Source organism: Rhynchophorus ferrugineus, unplaced genomic scaffold (assembly GCF_030347505.1).
Source record: "Rhynchophorus ferrugineus isolate W39M unplaced genomic scaffold, kcgeb_rfMv2 rfM4, whole genome shotgun sequence".
NCBI classification, from domain to species: Eukaryota; Metazoa; Arthropoda; class Insecta; order Coleoptera; family Curculionidae; genus Rhynchophorus; species Rhynchophorus ferrugineus.
Genome location: NW_027472583.1, coordinates 5,046,077 through 5,064,651, shown reverse-complemented (window position 1 = coordinate 5,064,651; position 18,575 = coordinate 5,046,077). Strand labels below are relative to the sequence as shown.

General features: G+C 33.0%; 1 protein-coding gene across 1 annotated transcript; it reads right to left on the bottom strand.

Moving 5' to 3' along the window:
• Positions 1–1,369: 1,369 nt before the first annotated feature.
• LOC143195893 (uncharacterized) lies at positions 1,370–18,571 on the bottom strand. Its single transcript, XM_076403406.1, has 18 exons — positions 18,425–18,571; positions 18,324–18,357; positions 16,811–17,094; positions 15,041–15,165; positions 14,091–14,295; positions 13,862–14,038; positions 13,637–13,807; positions 11,575–11,668; positions 10,830–10,964; positions 8,684–8,833; positions 8,182–8,343; positions 7,413–7,607; positions 7,140–7,353; positions 6,917–7,058; positions 4,299–4,420; positions 3,283–3,460; positions 2,128–2,252; positions 1,370–1,557 (listed from the first exon to the last, which is right to left on the bottom strand). Exons 1-18 carry the CDS (start codon positions 18,445–18,447, stop codon positions 1,463–1,465), a joined length of 2,631 nt encoding a protein of 876 aa, XP_076259521.1. The 5' UTR covers positions 18,448–18,571; the 3' UTR covers positions 1,370–1,462.
• Between the last annotated feature and the right edge of the window lie 4 nt (positions 18,572–18,575).

Genomic DNA, 18,575 nt, shown 5'->3' with positions numbered 1-18,575 from the left:
AACAAGTATTTTGTTATTTCCCTCTGATTCAATTCAATTCATCAAATTTTCGCAAACCCTTTTTTTTTAAATTAGTTTTAGTGGTTCCATAATCTGCCCAATAGGCAATAAATATTTCTTATTTTATATTATATATATACATGGCATGTAGAAAATCACTTCACTAAGTGATCTCATGTATAAAATACTAGTTTAATTAATTAGACTTAGTCTAAAGCTTATTCTAAAGTCTATATATGTTCAATAATTAGATCAGATAGTGTTAAACGATTTAGTCTTCGCACTTCACTGACACTGACACTCTTTCGAAGTACTTCACAAAAACACACTCGTTATAGGTTCTAGAGGAATATCGTGTTGCATCACTGTATTTGAAACATAGTACGGAGCATCAACAATGGCAAGCAAGGCTTTATTTTGTAACCGTTGAATGATGGATATATTAGATTTGCTAGCGGTACCCCATAGTTGAATTCCATATGTCCAAATGGGCTTGAGCATAGACTCATACAGCAATACCTTGTTATCTAATGATGATTTGGATTTGTACCCGATGAGCCAATATGTTTGATATAATTTTAGTCGAAGTCATTTAGAGAATATGTGCTTCTTCCAGTTTAGACGTCGTTCTAGATGCATACCATATTCACTAGTGGACATGTTCTTCTACGCAAGGTAAAAGTTATATGGGTAGATTTTGTTTCATTGACTTTAATGCGCCATGTCTTCAGCCATAATTGTATTTGATCCAGGTGGGTGTGTAGGTTCATTGATACTGTGACTGGATCTTCATAAGATGCTAAAATTGCTCTGTCATCTCCGTATGTCGTCACAGTAGTTATTTTTGTGGTGGGTATATCGGCTGTATATAGAAGATATAATATTGTACCCAGGTCACTACCTTGTGGAATCCCTGAATATATTGGATGTATTTCGGTATGTTCATTGCCATGTTTTACAGCAAAATGTCTATCAGTGAGATACAATTTTAAATTAACTCATAGTCCGGATGAGGGAGAACTTTCTTTAATTTAACCTGCAAGCCCTTATGCCATACTTTATCAAAAGCCTGAGATATTATCTAGGAAAATAGACGAAATTTTCACAACCATATATAAAAAATCAACGACTAAAGAAAACAGGCGTAGCGAACCAATCATACACTACATCTCCATCATTCCTCTGTAGTCTATCATCGAAATTCTAAAAGCCAAAGTGAAATAATTTCGCGAAACTTTCTTCTTTATATCTTCTGGAGCCTTATGGAAGACTTTGTAGCCTCGACTCTTCTATCAGTGTCTAACCTGACTAACTTACCAAACAGAAATCTTACTGAATAACTTATTACTTTTAAATAATAGTCGTAAGGTTTATTAATAACAAATAATAAATGGACGTTAATAAATCACATGTTTTTTGTTATCAAAATTATATTTTTGCTTTGAATAATTCCATTAACCAATTACAGAGGAGGTGTGCGACATATTTTTGGTCGGGATTCAAAGGCACACTCACATTTCTTCTCTCCACATACCTTACAGTTTCTTCGTTTACCACCTGAAAGTAAAACGTATGTAAATAAACTAGCATGTTCACAATCAAAGTAACGCAAAAAACTACATGAATATAAATGTGAGAAGTTTTCTTTGATACGTGTCCTGCTGCTTTTACGGTAAAAGGCAATATACAAAACTGATGCATGAAGTGATGCAATGAGTGCAATGCAACTTGTGATAGCTATATTCTGGTTGTTCTCTTAGGATTCGCATTTTTTCATCACCTCAGGAGTTTCTTCATATTAGAATATTAATATTTGACTTTGGGGAAATAATTTTTCCCAAAACTTATATATCACCAGAACACCTATTTTTATAGTTGCTTCTTCATGACACATTTATATCTCACAAAAGAAACAATGCATATTAATGGACTGGCAATTAATAATAATAAAGAGTGATACCCTTAAGAATTGTCTTGTTTTAGTAATAAATAAAAATAGAACATCATTAAATATGCGCTAGTTGTATACTATAGTTAAATTATATTTGCAAAATTTTATACAAGCTCGATATAGCATTACAAGCGGCCAATCTACATCCGACAAGCTATAATTAAGCTTAAACCAACCTTCATTATCAGTACATTCCAATGAAGACGATTTGGCCTTTATTTTATCATTATTATCACTATCCTTCGATGATTTATTGTCGACGTTTGTGTCGTTTTTCGTGGAAATGTTGGCAGTGTTTATCCTATCCCAATAAATAGATAAAGAATTAAATCAATTTGTGATTCGATAAAGCCTACATAATGTAGTGTAAATAATACGCCCAAAACGTAATATTTTTTTCAGTGGTCTCAGTAACATAAAATAAAAGACTGTATTAAAGAATATGTTGGTTAAGACAAAATATAATTTAATATAGTGGTATAGGGATTTTCGCGATGTGTGAATATTTATAATCTCAGTAACACCTCGAAAACTACCGAAAAGAAAATGTTGATTTTGTTCTTTCCAACTTCCATATTGATAGTTAACTATTAAGAAACTTATTTAGGATTGTTGGCTTTTGTTGCAGCATAATCATCATCATAATCACCATCACCCATAGCTGGCATTCGCAGACAATCTCTCCAATTTACTATCGCACAATTTCTACTCGTATTCATTAAATATAGCAAATGATCACGAAATAATTTTAGTTTTCTATTTTTCGAATCTCTCTATATTATTTTGATCTATATCTTTTATATTTATATTTATTCACTGCACCTTCCTCATAAACAGAAGTCTGCGAGGAATTCGTTTACCTTTTACCCGACAGATATTTTCAAACCATTGTATCTTCAATGGGATCTCTTAAATGGAAAGAAATATGCATAATTTTCCTTAAGTATCGCATATGAAGTACCTCATGAACTTATATGCGATATCAGGCTATAAAATGTTAGGTCTTAGCAAAAGCTCCTTTAGATTGGACGATTTGGCTTATTGCAGCAGCTGTAAACGCTACTCTCTAATCAAAATACCAAACATTTAAACTTGAATTAGAAATCTATGAACACCTTGTACCTTATGGACTTCTTTTATACTATGAACTAATAGATAAAATGACAAGAAATGATACAATAACAACAACACTTGCCATTTAAAGACAACAACACTTGCCCAGAAAGCATATTGATCTATCAACAGCGGTATCACCTCTGTATCAGACGAATGTTTTATTAAATGATAATATAATTAATATTTAGCTGTGCTTGATGCCTATTGACACCTACCTGTTTTGTGTTTGAGCATTGATCTTCGTATTAACAAACCCGCTATTCGCAAAAGGTTGTTCCTTGAGGCCTATTTTCTCGTCAGCTTCTGATATTTCTCTACGGATTGCATCATAACATCCGCATGTGTATCTGTTTTGCGGTGGGACACACTTCGTACAAGAACAGATGCCATTTTCTATAATAGAATAGTAATATTGACTATCTATAATAAATAAATTTCTTAATTTTAACATAATTTTTTCATAAACATGAAAGGTTGGGAAAAAGGAAACTTTGGTCTTTCTTGATAGATGCTTTTAAATCGTATATCTCTGAAGTTAGTGGTTGTTACATTTTGAAGATATCGACTACAGAAAGAGAAACAGAACAGAAAATTTAACTTTTTTACTTCCGAAAATAGAGAGTGAAGGGCAAACTAATAATTGAAAATTGTGTAGATTTTATCTTGATAAGTGTTTATAAGACAACAAGAGTATCAGAATTGATGAAAAATTGAACCCATGCGACAATAATATATGAAGATCATTGAGAATCTTCGCAAATATCGCTTCACTTCTTATATTGACATCAAGGAAAGGAATATATCATCAGGAGCTTCTCGAACCAAACCATTAATTCGACCAACAACAAAATATTAACAACTAATGCAAGAGAAGGAGTCGAAGAGTCATAATTTATCAATGAGAAAACCGCCTTAGACCACACAAATATTTAGTGACTCGACTAAGTTTTGGATGGAAAGTTTTGATGCATCTACTAACTACCATTTGATCATGTTACATAAAACTCTGTTAATAATATAGACTTCAAGAGAGGCTCTATATTGACGCTCTATGTTGACATATGATTTGATCAGATTGTAAAAAGGCCACCAATCATACGGCATTGATTAGATAGTAAATTCGCGTCGAAAGCAGCAAGCAACAGGAAATTTCTTTTTTCCCAATTCAGAGGCACATAATGCGGTAGTAATTTGTAATATAATTAATCGGTTTGATTGGTATCTAACTTGCCTTCCTTATATTTCTGGCAATTTTCCATGTAACATAACGGTGCTGATGGGTATTTTCCAATTTTGAAGTTAATTTTTTTCGTCCTGGACACATTGTGAGGAACTTGCGAGAAAGTCGTCAACCTACAACAATTAGAAAATGGTTTAACATTTTAGCCAAGTGAGTAACAATATTATATATATATATATATATATATATATATATATATATATATATGGTGTGTTGTTTTGGTAACATTTTCTGTAGTTTATGAACAAGGCCTTCATGCCAAACCTTATCGAAGGCTTGTACTACATCTAAAGATATAGCTGAGCATACTTTTTTGCTTTCGTAGGCCTTTTCAATAACATCTGTTATTCTGTGGACCTGGTCAATTGTTGAGTGTTTGTTAATAAACCCAAACTGATGTGTTGGTATTAGGTTTTTTCTCTCAATGATCGGTTTTATTCTTTTCAACAGGAGTTTTTCAAAGACCTTAGATATTACTGGCAGCAGTGATATAGGTCTATAGGCTTTTATTTCGTTTGGTGACTTCCCAGGTTTTGGGATCATTATAATTTCCGCCATCTTCCAAATATCTGGGACATGTTTTAATCTAAATGCTGTATTGATCAAGTTGGTGAGTTTTATAATTCCCTTCCTTGGTAGTTTTTGCAGTAATTCTCCTGTTGTTAAATCGTAGCCTGGTGATTTCCTGGGGTTAATGTCAGTTTTAATAACTTTGGTTAACTCTTTCGACGTGACTAATTCAATCATCGAATTTTCAGCTTCCGGCAAATTATGTTTAATATTAGTTTCGTTTGGTTTGAAAGTTTTTTTTATAGATATTCAGAAAATGCTTCTGCCTTTTGGTGATTATCACGTGCCCAAAATATTTTGTGGCTTTCCTGAGTAATCAGTTTCTTTATCATCTGTTAAATTTCTCAGATAGTCATTTACGGTTTTGCTTTTAATTTTCAGTATTTCCCTTTTCAGTCTTTGAGTTATATTGTATAAAATATTTTTATTTTCAGGTGTTCTGTTTTGTTGCCACATTTTTCGTAATTTACGTTTTTCAGCTACCATTTCCTTCTCTTCTTTTGGATAATTAATTCTTTTAGTTGAACTCTTAATTTCTGGAGTATTATTCCAAGCAGCTTGTTGAATATCAACTACGAATTTCTTTGCTTCATAATTTAATTGTTCAGCTGTCTTGAGGGGTACATTTAGTTGAATTCGTTTGTTCAACGTTGGGTTTCTTTCTTGTCTTATTACATTTTCGCTCAACGTCAGAATCACTGTCGTATGATCTGAACTTAGCTCAAAATTTTCTTCGACCTTTATATAGTTGGATGTTACGTTTCTTACTATGAGAAATCTAACAGGTCTGGGATTTTCTCTTGATCATATGTAAAATATATTTAGTAATAAACTAATATAATGAGAAGAATTAAAAAGGTAATGCATATTATGTAAACCATGGTTCAGCGATATCTATTGGTGAGAATGCTGTGTTGAGTTAACAACTGTGCGAACAACTGTTAAATAACCTGACCTAACTAGCAAATTCGATGGTAATGATATTTCTGTACAAAAAATTAACAGTTTTAATCGTTGCAACCACAGCATAATTGAACATTGCATTGTTTTTGTTGTTTGAATAGAAATACTTTGAAGGAAATGAATTAAGAAACTTATTGGATTTTAAAGTTATTAACCCAAATTCTCGATATAAACATTAAAACAACTTCTCAATCATTTGCATGCCATAGAGAAGATCTAAAAAGAAAAAATAGGTTATCAACAGATATTAACTGAAGATTCCACTTCGAATCATTTCAATATCGTGGTTTCATTGCTTTCTTCATTGTTTCATGTCTTGAATTTCACGCGATGAAAATTTAAGATATTACAACAATCCAACAGGACAATCCAGCACGATATGTAATCGGTTATTCCAATATATACACCACAGATTAATATTCATGGCCATAAAGTCTTGCTATATATATGGCGAGATCAACAAGATTTAGTGTATTACGAGCTGCTGAAACAAAATTGAACTGTTGCTACAGATGTCTAGAAACTCCAGTCGAACAAACTGAACTCCTTCATCAAGGAATCATCTTCTTCCAAGAGGCGTAAAAGATACAGTGTTATATATCGAATCGCAATTATATAATCGGATCGCAATGCATGAAAATGAAGTGTATTTCATGAATTATTTTCTTCTTTCTATGTGTATTGTGTATATATATTCTACTTATCTTTTGAAGTTAATTAACGAAACAATTAAACAATATAATTTTCCTCCGAGTCTGTTTCTGCGCTCTATGACCAAGATTACTAGATAGTTATAGTTAATAATTAGTTGCAGTATGTGTATATATGTGGCGTATGTATTTAAATTAAAAAAAAACTCAAACAAATGCCGCTACCTTCATGACAAAAATGTTTTATGAACTGTGAATATTACACACATATATTGTCTAGCGTCAATGAGGAATTATGGCTATCTGTAGGTTAAAAATTGGTATAGTTTTGATAATTTTTCGGTCTCATATATGCTAATTTCAAACAAATTACAAGTAAACAAATGAATAACTAATTTAGACAAATTAACAATGCCACTAATTTACCTTCTAGGTCTCTTTTCTTGAAAAATCCCTGTCTCTGCTGAAGGCTTTTGATAGTATGCCTTATTTTCTTCACTGAACGACTGCGCCGAATCTGGAGCGCAATCAGTCTTCTGTGTCGTGAAACAAACATACTGATTTTTGTCTTGAAAAGAACAGACTTTATTGATTCAAAACATATCGAATACTCTTTAGCCAATACCTCAATAGTTAAACATAATATTACCAGTGTTATTATTAACTTCCACTTGATATTCTTCTAGCAGTTTCTCGCCGCTTGGCAGTTGCGTTATGAAATCGTCTTGATCGAGTTCAATCTCCAGGAGATCCACCTCGTCCTGATTCTCGTCATCGTTATCGTTGATGGGCTCGCTTTTACCAAACAGTCTCGATTGCATAATGAAATCCACCTGTTTCCTAATGTTTTCATTTGTGGTCGACTAAAAAACGTAAAACGTATTTATAACAGTTAAAAAACGAAGATCTTCTTCATGTTTACTCGACTAAATCGAACCAGAACTTTATCCAGATCCTGCTTTTTGGCCTCTTCCACTATGTCGTCCTTCTCCAACAAACTGAACATCATACCGTTGATGTATGGCAAACAACATTCGTTTTCTCCCAAGATAAATTTCTTTAAAAGTTGTATTACCTTCGAGGACATCTTGGTTGCTATTATTTTAGCTTCATCAACCTAATATTATCGAATAATTATTACTCTTTATAATGCCAATACTGAAATATTAAAATATGCTCACTTCAGTTAGTTTTAGTTACAGTTTTATACTAAATTTTTTACCTATACTCACTCGTGCTTCCACTACTGTATAATGTTATACTGCTATCACCTATTAATATATTTTTATACAATGTAAACGATAACAGTTTAATAACGATTCATTTTGGTTATCTAATAACATTACTAAACAGTTTTCGTATATTTCTCTGTAAGAAAATTTCGACTATTCGACTATCATAACTGTGATCAAATATATTCTAAAATCATTATGTCTGTTTCGAATCAGATAGTTTTTCTTTGATATCAAGGCATAAAATTTATAGAGATATAAAAAATCAAATTCTGAAAATTTAGTTAAATCATTATTACGAATTTGTCCATCGCTTTTATTTAAACCACAACATTTAGTTGGTTCAATGTAAATTTTGTCCTATGCTAGCCCGAATTTCCACTAGTGTACAGTAGTGCACCGACTTCCCCTATTTTAAGACTAATTGCCAACAGTAAATCAATGAAAAGCAGCACTTACCAAACAAATATTCATTAACAATGCGGAACAGTACTCCAAACAATAGCGAGACAATTTGTCGTAGAACTCATCCAGATAATCAATTAAAATTTCGAATAATCCTTCAGAGACCATGCGCATTCGACATTGTTTTCTAATGGAGAGTTTTTGCATACTGCCTACCTAAAAACACATTACCTTTACAAATCGCGTAAATAGTAACAAATTAGTTACGAAAGGGTTCTGCACATTTATTAGGTGTGGTACTTAATAATAAAGAATTTCTAATAAAACAGATCATCATATATGCAAAATCCTTAATATGATATACTTTAACGAATTTAAGAGTTTTGATGAAATTTGGAAGATACAGAACATCAGTTGGCCGCCTAAGATGTTTCTCCTAGGATGTAGGCTATATTGAATAATAACCATATTTATTGTTAAACCACAAAACCTATTAAACAGCCTGATCTGTATTAAATAAAATAATATATATTTAAATTATATTAGTAATATTTACCAGCATATTTCGGATGACTGCTGATGACATGTTTCTGATGTCTTTAATTTTTTTAATCAATACTTTCTTCAGTAGTCGCTCGTCCATGTTAAGGTAATCTCGACCTTGTCGTAATGACGCTAATGTGTTAATTAATCTACATATAGATTCCTAAAAATTACGATGTATGAAATAAATTTAAAAAGTTATATAGAATCTATATATCGGGCTTGAATCAAACTACCTAGTTCCAACAAGATGGAGTGACATGCTACATATCCATTGTTACAGTTAAGTTGTTGATTTACATGACAATCTAGCTTTTATTTTAAAAAATACAGCGGTTCTTGTGAAATAACAGTTTATAGCGGAACAAACAGGAAGCTTTGCTTTGACATGTGACAATCGATAAAATATGAATCCATTACTATATCAAAAAGGTCATTAGCTGAATGGATAGCAATCAAATCTCAGCTGCCAAGTTTATATCCTATCCATTTTAGGATTCCTAACTGGGATAAGATAAATATCATTAATAAGGCTTATCGACTAAGTAAAATAAACAAAAAAAATCACAAGTCGATGAAAACCATGGAATGAAATTGATCGAATTGGACTGCCAATTGCTTTTAGATCAGGCCTCATTTACTAATGACTAGTTGCAGCCGTCAAAAGGATACACCAGGGATATAGGTTTATGTCAAATGAAGAAGTATTACAAAGAAGCGTAAAAGGTGATCATTTATTAAACAAGTGATGCGGAATGTTGACAAAATAGAAACCTGAAGTTATTTTATGGTTAAGATTTAAACTTATATCCAAAATATAAAATAATAATACTACAATGACGTAAAAAATATAATCATCCTGGAATATATTGTGTATACTGTGCAGAAACTTTCTTTCTTGTAAAAATTTTTTATCTTGTTCCTTTTTTGCACAATAAAAGTGAAAATTAAATACATTTTTCGCTGAAAGGCCTAGTCATAACTAGTATTTTTACAACAGTTTTTGTAGCGTGAGGATAATGACATTAATTACAAAAGATTAAATATAAAAGGTTTCCTAATGGCACTTTATAAGTAACGGTCATTCGGTAAACTCTATTTTTATGTTGCTCTAATTCGTTGCATAGGGTGTGCCAAAATTTTCACAAAGTTTGAAGTAAAATATAAATTATAACTATTACAATAAATTATGAGATTATAAAATATATTTGATGGAGTTATTTTCCTCCGATGATGATGATAACATGCTAACGGGTAAGATAGTTATAGCAGTTTATTACCATAGAAAAATTATGCCTAGATGATTATACCCAGGAAGGGATCTTAAATAATGACCTTGGTACCATTTTTTTATATGCTTCAGAACTACCAGAAGGCTGCAGGTATAAAAAGCATGAATTGACAGATTTGCCTTTTTGTCCCGTGTCTAAAATCATAGAGATCTTTAGTGTCCTTTTTTATATTTTTGTCTGTAAATTTAAGCTTTTACTAAGAAATTATTACCTCTTAGAAAGTTATTATTAAAATATACGGACTAAGTGCAGGGTGTAGGTTTTTTAGTAACCAGCAGTTAGTTTTAGCATGCCGTTTTTGCAACAGTAACGGTAAACATTATGTTTAAGTGTAAAACGGAAACAAAGATGTTTCGTTCCATGGTGATAAAGTTCCAATTCAAAAGAATCCAGCTCTAAGTCAGAAATGGCTTTTAAAAGTTAATAATGACAAACTGAAAGTAATCCCTTGTAAAGTATTATGTGAACACCCAAAAGTGGAAAAGCAAAGGCTCGTCCTTAGGTAAAAACCTAACAGCAAAATAGCTTCCAATAAGTTATTAGAATTGTTATTTTGAGGAAGTAAATTGATTGAGATTTTAATTGAAGTGAAATATGTATTGATATTTGTTTGTCAATGATAGACCTAGGGTCTGTAGATATGTAGGTCTAGGAATAAAAATTATTCCATTAAATTAAAGCCATTTTAATGTAAAATTAGAAAATACTTTTCACAAACCAAATATAAAAAGAGGATATGATTTACAGACATAATATTTAACGTCTTCAATTATTTCAAGAGGGTGCCTTCAGACATAGAAGATTAGGTTGTGTTATTCTAATTCTATGACCAAATCATATGACATACAAATGACAAGTGTTACTCACCTGAACACAATTATCGGAATATCCCATTAACATTCTCTCAGGTATGCTGATTTTCGAGAACAGATCCAATATGTCGTTTTGTATATAAGCTGACATCATCTTATCTCTGATATTATTATCTGTTTTCGTGATTCTCTAAAACGTATTTTAAAATTATTAGCAGAACCAACTACCGTTTTACTACAAAACTAAATTTTATATTCACTTATTTTAAAAATCAACAATAAGTATCTAGCTAACATACTACTCAATGAATCTGCGCTATTAATCTGAATATATTGTTAAGAATAAATTTATTAAAATTTTTCTCTTTGCAATTACTTTGTTTTTTGTAGAACAATTTATTATTCATTATTTTGGACGGTTTTTAACAGTCAGCTGACAATTTGGCGTATCCATATCGCTAATATTCATGCATTGTTAAATAATCATTAATTTTATTATTTTTAAGTCGGTTTAAAGATAATGTTTATCAACAATATCATAAAACAATGACAACACCTGACATTATCTTTTGGCAATTGTTTTGATTGTTTTTAATATCATTATCTCTACATAGATACACTTAGTACAATTTTATTAATATAGTGGTTTAAATATTGATTCTTGTGAACTCAACTTTTTGTTTGATAATGTTATATTTTTAATAAAATCTCAATAAAAATATAGAGTTGACTTTAGATAAACATGATGCAAGTATTTAGTTTATGACAATAACAAGAAATTATAAAATATATATACGTACCCATCTCAATGCCTGAAGAATACGAATTTTACGTTCCTTATCTCCATCGATCAAATCTCTCTTTATTTTACGATAATCAATATTAAACATGTTCCTGGAAAAGAATGATTTAATTTGAATTCAAAAAATGGCTTGGGACCAAGGGATTCCGTTTTATTTTTATGTTATTAAAAGAATCAAATTCAAAAAGATAGGGTAAAGCTTCTGTGGTGCCAGCATGAAAAAATTAACCAATAATTGATATACATGAAGCAAATGATTTTCAGAACTCCTTTGAAGCAATTTTATGCAATTCGGGCTTTCCAATCGTTTGTGAGGCGCCTCCAGACTTTGATCACGAACTTTTTCATATATTATTTTTCACTACTGTGGAAGGTGGCTGAACAGAAGGATTACTAGCCGCGCTTCAACCTGTTGGAACTTTAATAACACGTCAATTGAAAGGTTTTTTGAAACATTTTTTTGGCAAAATTAGTTTTTTAATTTAACATAATCCCCTTCAAGGGTGATACAGTGAATATAACGACCCTCCAAATTTTCTATACCATTTTTGTAGTACGATTTCTGGGAGCCAGGTCTGGAGAATACGGCGGATGCGGAAGTAATTCAAAGCCCAATTTATGGATTTTTGCCATTGTTTTCACTGACTTGTGACACGGTGCATTGTCTCGGTGAAGCAGCACTTTCTTTTTCTTCAAATGCGGCCGTTCTTCGGCGATATTGTCCTTCAAATGATCTAATAACGCTATGTAATAGTCGCTGTTGATGGTCCTTCCTTTTTCAAGGTAGTCAATGAAAATTATTTTATGCGCATTCCATAATACAGACGCCACGCGGTTCATCGTGCAGTCCACTCGGATGACTGTCGATCGGACTTCGGAGTGAAATGATGGAGCCATGTTTCATCCATTGTCACATATCGACGCAAAAACTCGGGTTTATTACACTTAATCATCTTCAAACACTGCTCCGAATCATCAACTCAAGATTTCTCATACCCAAATATTCATGAATGATATGACGTACTCGTATGACATGTATGACGTATTTCATTCAATTTGAATTTACGGTCATTCAAAATCCTGTTGTAGATTTTTTTAATGTTTTCGTCGGTAACAACCTTTTTTGGGCGTCCACTGCGTTCACCGTCTTCGGTGCTAATTTCACCACGTCTTAACTTAGCATACCAACCCTTAATGATTGATTTTCCTGGGCTGTGTCCGGAAACTTGGCATTAGGCCAAGTTTTTGCTTCAACTGTATTCTTTCCCTTCAAAAAGCAATATTTAACAACACGCAAAATTCCTTTTTATCCATTTTTTTCACAATAACAAAATTTGTTTCAGTCAAAATGCAATAATTCACAAACTAATGATCCGACAGCTGTCAAATTTATAGATGCATCTTTTGAGGATTAGGGATAACTAAAAAATATTCAACAACAAGTTCAAAGGTTGTCAACGCCGGTGGAGTGGTACCATGCGGTTCCAGGCTATAAAAGACCATCACGACGACGTCTCGCTCTCTTTTCTGTTCTCCATCCCCTTGTAACAGTACCACTTCCACAGCGCTACCGTATTTCCTCTACCTAACCTAATATCCTGTCAATTCTCCCGTCGACCACATGTATAAATTATAAGTTAAAATAAACAAGTTTGATTCAACCAGTGCTTTTATTTCTGGTGCAAATTTCTTCCAAGAATTGTGGTGAGTATTCAGACAAGCAATCGCGTCGACAGCCATTCATTCCGACCGACCGACCTGACGAACTTCCTACAGATTTAATTCTAGTAACGCCATCTATGTGTTAGGCCGGCGACTTTTCAATTGACCTGTTAAACCTTCTAAACCAAACCAAATATTCATGGCAAGAATACGACGCTGTAAACCTGGTAGGATCAGCTCAGAATAATCTGATATGAACTTCTCTAGCCTAATTAAGCCATCACTAGGGAATATTACCAATACTGTACTATACCGTGAACTGTACTTTCTTCGAAATAACTTTCAATATTTTAACAAAAAACTCAAAATTTATTAATAAAACATGGTGATCAACATACCTTCTATCTTCCACGTATTCTTTTGCTGATATTGGTCTGGAGATTTTCCCTTCTCCAGCGCCATACGTGTTCGGAGATTTTACTATATTCTCCAGCACCTCGTCAACTATCTTCTCCATCTGTTGAGGAGTGAAACCTGAACCAGGCTTGCTCATCTCTCGATCTTCAAAGCTAGAAATAACCATCAACGTTACTGTATTTTAGTATACCTCAAAATAAACTTGCCCAGCAGATTCGAATATTCTTGTAAACACTGTTTCGAGTATCTGCCGAACGGTATCTGGAGTCAAAGGTGTTCTCAATGGCGCTGGTGAATTTAGATGCTGAAGATTCAACTGATCCACCGGCCTTGGACTGGATGATTTTGGTTTGTCTTCTGTGTTAGTCCATTCCTCTAATTTTCTATGGCGTTTTCAATCAAAACAATTTATGAAACTTGTCAGAAAGATTTTACCGCTCGTGTCTATCCGAAAGGGGTTCTTCTATGACTGTTCCGACGGCTTGGTGATGCTCAACCTCCTTTTCAGTGAAATTTGTAGGTGTCGATGGCGGGAACAATGAAGGATATATGGATTTGCATTGTTCTAATGTCAAATTAATGTTTCTGGTTTGTCCGACGATGTTCATTTGTAGAGCTGTGGTTAGTTCACTAGTAACGGCTGAAAATAAAGGGCGTCAACAAACAAACGAATTGTTAAGTTATTATTATAATTATTGTAAAATTACATGTCTGTTATCTGTTGAACGTAATTGCAAACCAAGAACAAAAAGAATAATTTTGAAGTAAAAAGTAGTTTTGCTGATATGGAGTGATATTGCTAACTACACACAGTTCCATATCTGAGACTTGTTTAAGAGATAAAAGTGCTATATAATAGAAAGCAGTACACTTTAATTCACTGAATAAGTAAGTAGAAAAAACTGAAAATAATTTTTCCCCAATTTTATATTTACGAATAAAACACCGAACCATTGATATTCAGGTTTTAAGGACTTAATAGGGATAATTACGTATGAAATTAAGGAATATACGTAATATTACGAGCATCATAGCATGGTTTTATAATCACCAGTAAAAAAAACTGACTATTTGCATAAAGCAATATGCCAAAGAAGTTACCAAAAGCATGGAGAGCTAAAGGATCATAGAACTAGTCTTCTCTAAGAAACAATAAAGTGTATATGAAAAATACTCATTCTACTCAAGAAATTCAATAATAATAACACACAAATAATGATAAAATCAATATAACAGTGAGACACCAAACCTATATAAACTATTGTCTTGCCTAAGAACAAAACTACCTTAGCAGGTTATTTTATATTGTCGATACTATTTTTCTTCAAATACATATTAGATATATTCATCATAAATGATACCAAACTAATAAAACAAATTATTACCTATTAATTTTTGATGCTCTTGTTGTAACTGGTTGAATTTACTCCTCAATTTCAGAATTTCGCCTTTAGGCTCGCCTGCTCCAACGTTTCTATGCAGTTTGCCTTGCTCTTCAGGTTCGTCCCTCCTACAACTTTAGAATTATTATTCCAAAATAAAACATAAAACACGGCTAATAATTATATAGAAAAACTCTTTGAGATACCAATTGGCATTGGTCGTTTTTAATCATCTTTATTAGCCCTATATTTTAAATTAATACCGCTGCGACAACAAACATGTACACCGCTATATGTATTTTCAGGTCTTGATTTCTCGAAGAAGAAGAGGAAGCAAGACATGAAAAGCAAAGAAAAGCAAAAAGATGGCCGATAATATTCTTCCGAAATGTTCTTAAAATAATAAAGGTTATTTTCAAAACTAAACGCGGACAGACAGCCAGAAGACTACGCCAATATGTAACACCTGCGAAAGCATGAAAAATAACATATATACTTAACGTAACTTAACGTAAAATATATTTTTTTGGCAAAATTATTTTTTTTATTCAACATATTTCCCTTCAAGGGTGATACACTGACTATAACGACCCTCCAACTTTTCGATACCATTTTTGTAGCACGATTTGTCCTTTGCTTCAAAATAGGCCTCAGTTTCGGCGATCACTTCGACGAAAATTTCTTACCAGCGAGCACTCTTTTGAAATCTGAGAACAGGAATTAGTCACTGGAGACCAGATCTGGAGAATACGGTGGCCAATTCGAAGCCCAATTCATATATTTTTGACACGGTGCATTGTCTTGGTGAAGCAGCACTTTCTTTTTCTTCAAATGCGACCGTTTTTCAGCGATTTCCTCCTTCAAACGGTCCAACAACGCTATGTACTAGTTGCTGTTGGTGGTACTTCCTTTCTCAAGGTAGTCAATAAAAATTATTCCATGCACATTCCAAAATACAGACTCCATAACCTTGTCAGCCGACTGTTGCGCTTTCCTTGTCTGCAGTCCACTCGGATGACTGTTGATTGAACTTCCGAGTGAAATGATGGAGCCATGTTTCACCTATTGTCACATATCGACGCAAAAACTCGGGTTTATTACGCTTGATCATCTTCAAACACTGTTCCGAATCATCAACTCGTCGTTGTTTTTGGTCAAAAGTGAGCTCGCGCACCACCCACTTTGAACAGAGTTTTCTCATAGTCAAATATTCGTGAATGATATGATATACAGGTTCAGTATCATATTTATATTCAGTATCATAGTCATATTTATAGTGTCTGCTATTTCATTCAATTTCAATTTACGGCCATTAAAAATCAATTTGTTGATTTTTTAAACGTTTTCGTCGGTAACGACCTCTTTTGGGCGTCCCCTGTGTTCACCGTCTTCGGAGCTCATTTCACTACGTCTAAACTTAGCATACCGATCCTTGGTTGATCGATGGTTGATTTTCCTGTGGCAGTGTCCGGAAACTTTTTGTTTTTGGAGTTTTTGTTTTAACTGTATTTTTTTCCTTCAAAAAACAATATTTTATCAACAAGCAAAATTCATTTTTATCCATTTTTTTCACAATAACAAAAGTTGCTTCACTCAAAATGCTATAATTCACAAACTAATGATCCGACAGCTGTCAAATTTATACACGCATCTTTTGAGGGCTAGAGTTATCTAAAAAATATATGGATTTAATTCTAGTAGCGCCATCTATGTGTCAGGCCGGGGACTTTTAATCAAAAAATGGGTGAATCAAAATATACATGACAAACATACCCAACAGCTTTATCTTCATTCTGAGTGAAGTGATCGCAAATATAGAAGACAATGGTGTCGTCTGTCTTGTATTGCAGCGGTCCACCCTCGACGCTGCCATCCAACACATGACGATTATGGTCGGGAGATTCCTTATTGTCCGTCTGATTGCATTTGTTCTTGGAGCACTTACACTTCTTCAGCAGCAGAGATTTGCTGCGAAGCTTGTCGAGCATCAGAGCGCTCAAACTGGACTCATCCTTGAAGGCCTCGGCGGTTTTCCGAAAATTATTCATCAACATAAACTAAAACAAACTACATTTATATGATACGATTTCATCAGCTATTCACCAGATAAATAATTTAAATCGTTTGTTTTTTTTTTGATAGCGGTAGTTCAATAGTTATTCATTCGTAAACTCGTTTGTGTATATCTATAGTCCTTCCAATAAAACAGCCAATGTATGTCATAGATGACGTCATATACTCCCAAATTCAGTTCGAAAAAATATATTAATCGTTTTAAACTGGGAGTGGATTTTTCCTTCTCATTTTATCCTAGTTACAAAAGGAGACAGAGTACTGTCTGATGCGTATGAACATGCAACCGAATCTATCTAAAAAATTCGATTTGCGTTGGTACTGGTCGACCCTATTTTCAAATGTCAACAAAATTCTTAAAAACGTTATTTATCATAATTAGGAGTTATAAGATGGCAAAATGTGTAAACCAAAACAGTAATTTGATGGAGCAACATTGAGGCTTACTGACGTCTTAAATTTTGATGACGCGTTGTTTTATTGAATAAACTATATACATATTTTAGTCACGCCAACTTCTTTTAGTTACTGGACCTTCAGCTTAACCATGGACCTCAATATTCAGTCTACAGACTGTCGATTGGCTAACCTAGAGTCCATCTTAGAAAATATATTGTCTTACCTATCTATTTCTCATATTTTAATATTGTGATATTACAATCAACATTAAAATGTGTATAGTTACATAACGCAAATCCTTTATAACTAATTTTACACGAAAAATAACAAGAAATCTTCGGCTGATGATTTAGTAACGTACTTATTGATCAAGAAAAGGGATGTACAAAGTTTCTCTATTTTATAAGTATAAGTGAGACCGCAAACCCGCAAGAGAGTACAACGCGGTAAAGAAGAACATTTTACATGACATTTTGATAAACTCTAAAGAAATCATTCTACAACCACCAGACATAAAGATGATCTTAATGAAACCATGTTTAAAAACAGAGCAGATGAGATTCAAAATCAAGGAAGATGATGAAAGATGGAAGACACTCCCAACTTGGCCTAAGATACAAGAGATTGGTTTAACAGTAAACTATAAAGCATATTAGAACTTATGGGATGTAAATCTTAGGTTGAACGAATACATAAAACCGACTAGCAGACCAACGCTGTCAAAATAAAGTTCGTTAATTAATTATCAATATTTATCGCTACGTACTTTATGTAATTAACATAAAAAATTAACTAGATATTTAATTATACTTACAAGGTAAATAGTTTTGAAAGCTCCGAGAGCGTAACTACAACAAGAAATGAGTAAAAAAAATTAAAAAATCACCAACGATATGCTAAAAATCAGGAACTTACCTATTTATATCCCCAGTCTCCATTGTCCACTATGGATTTGAATCGGATCGGGACCGAGTGCGAAAGCGAAACGATGATGATGATCCGGAACGATGACAGGGCAACTACGTCACCAAATGCCAAACCGCGACTGATACAAGACGCCGAAATT

Coding starts and splice junctions, on each gene's coding strand:
- LOC143195893 (XM_076403406.1), bottom strand. CDS start 18,447: ATGGAGACTGGGGATATAAATAG. Junction 8,344..8,683: donor CAGTCATCCGAAATATGCTG/GTAAATATTACT, acceptor ATGTGTTTTTAG/GTAGGCAGTATGCAAAAACT. Junction 1,558..2,127: donor GGAATGTACTGATAATGAAG/GTTGGTTTAAGC, acceptor TTTTACTTTCAG/GTGGTAAACGAAGAAACTGT.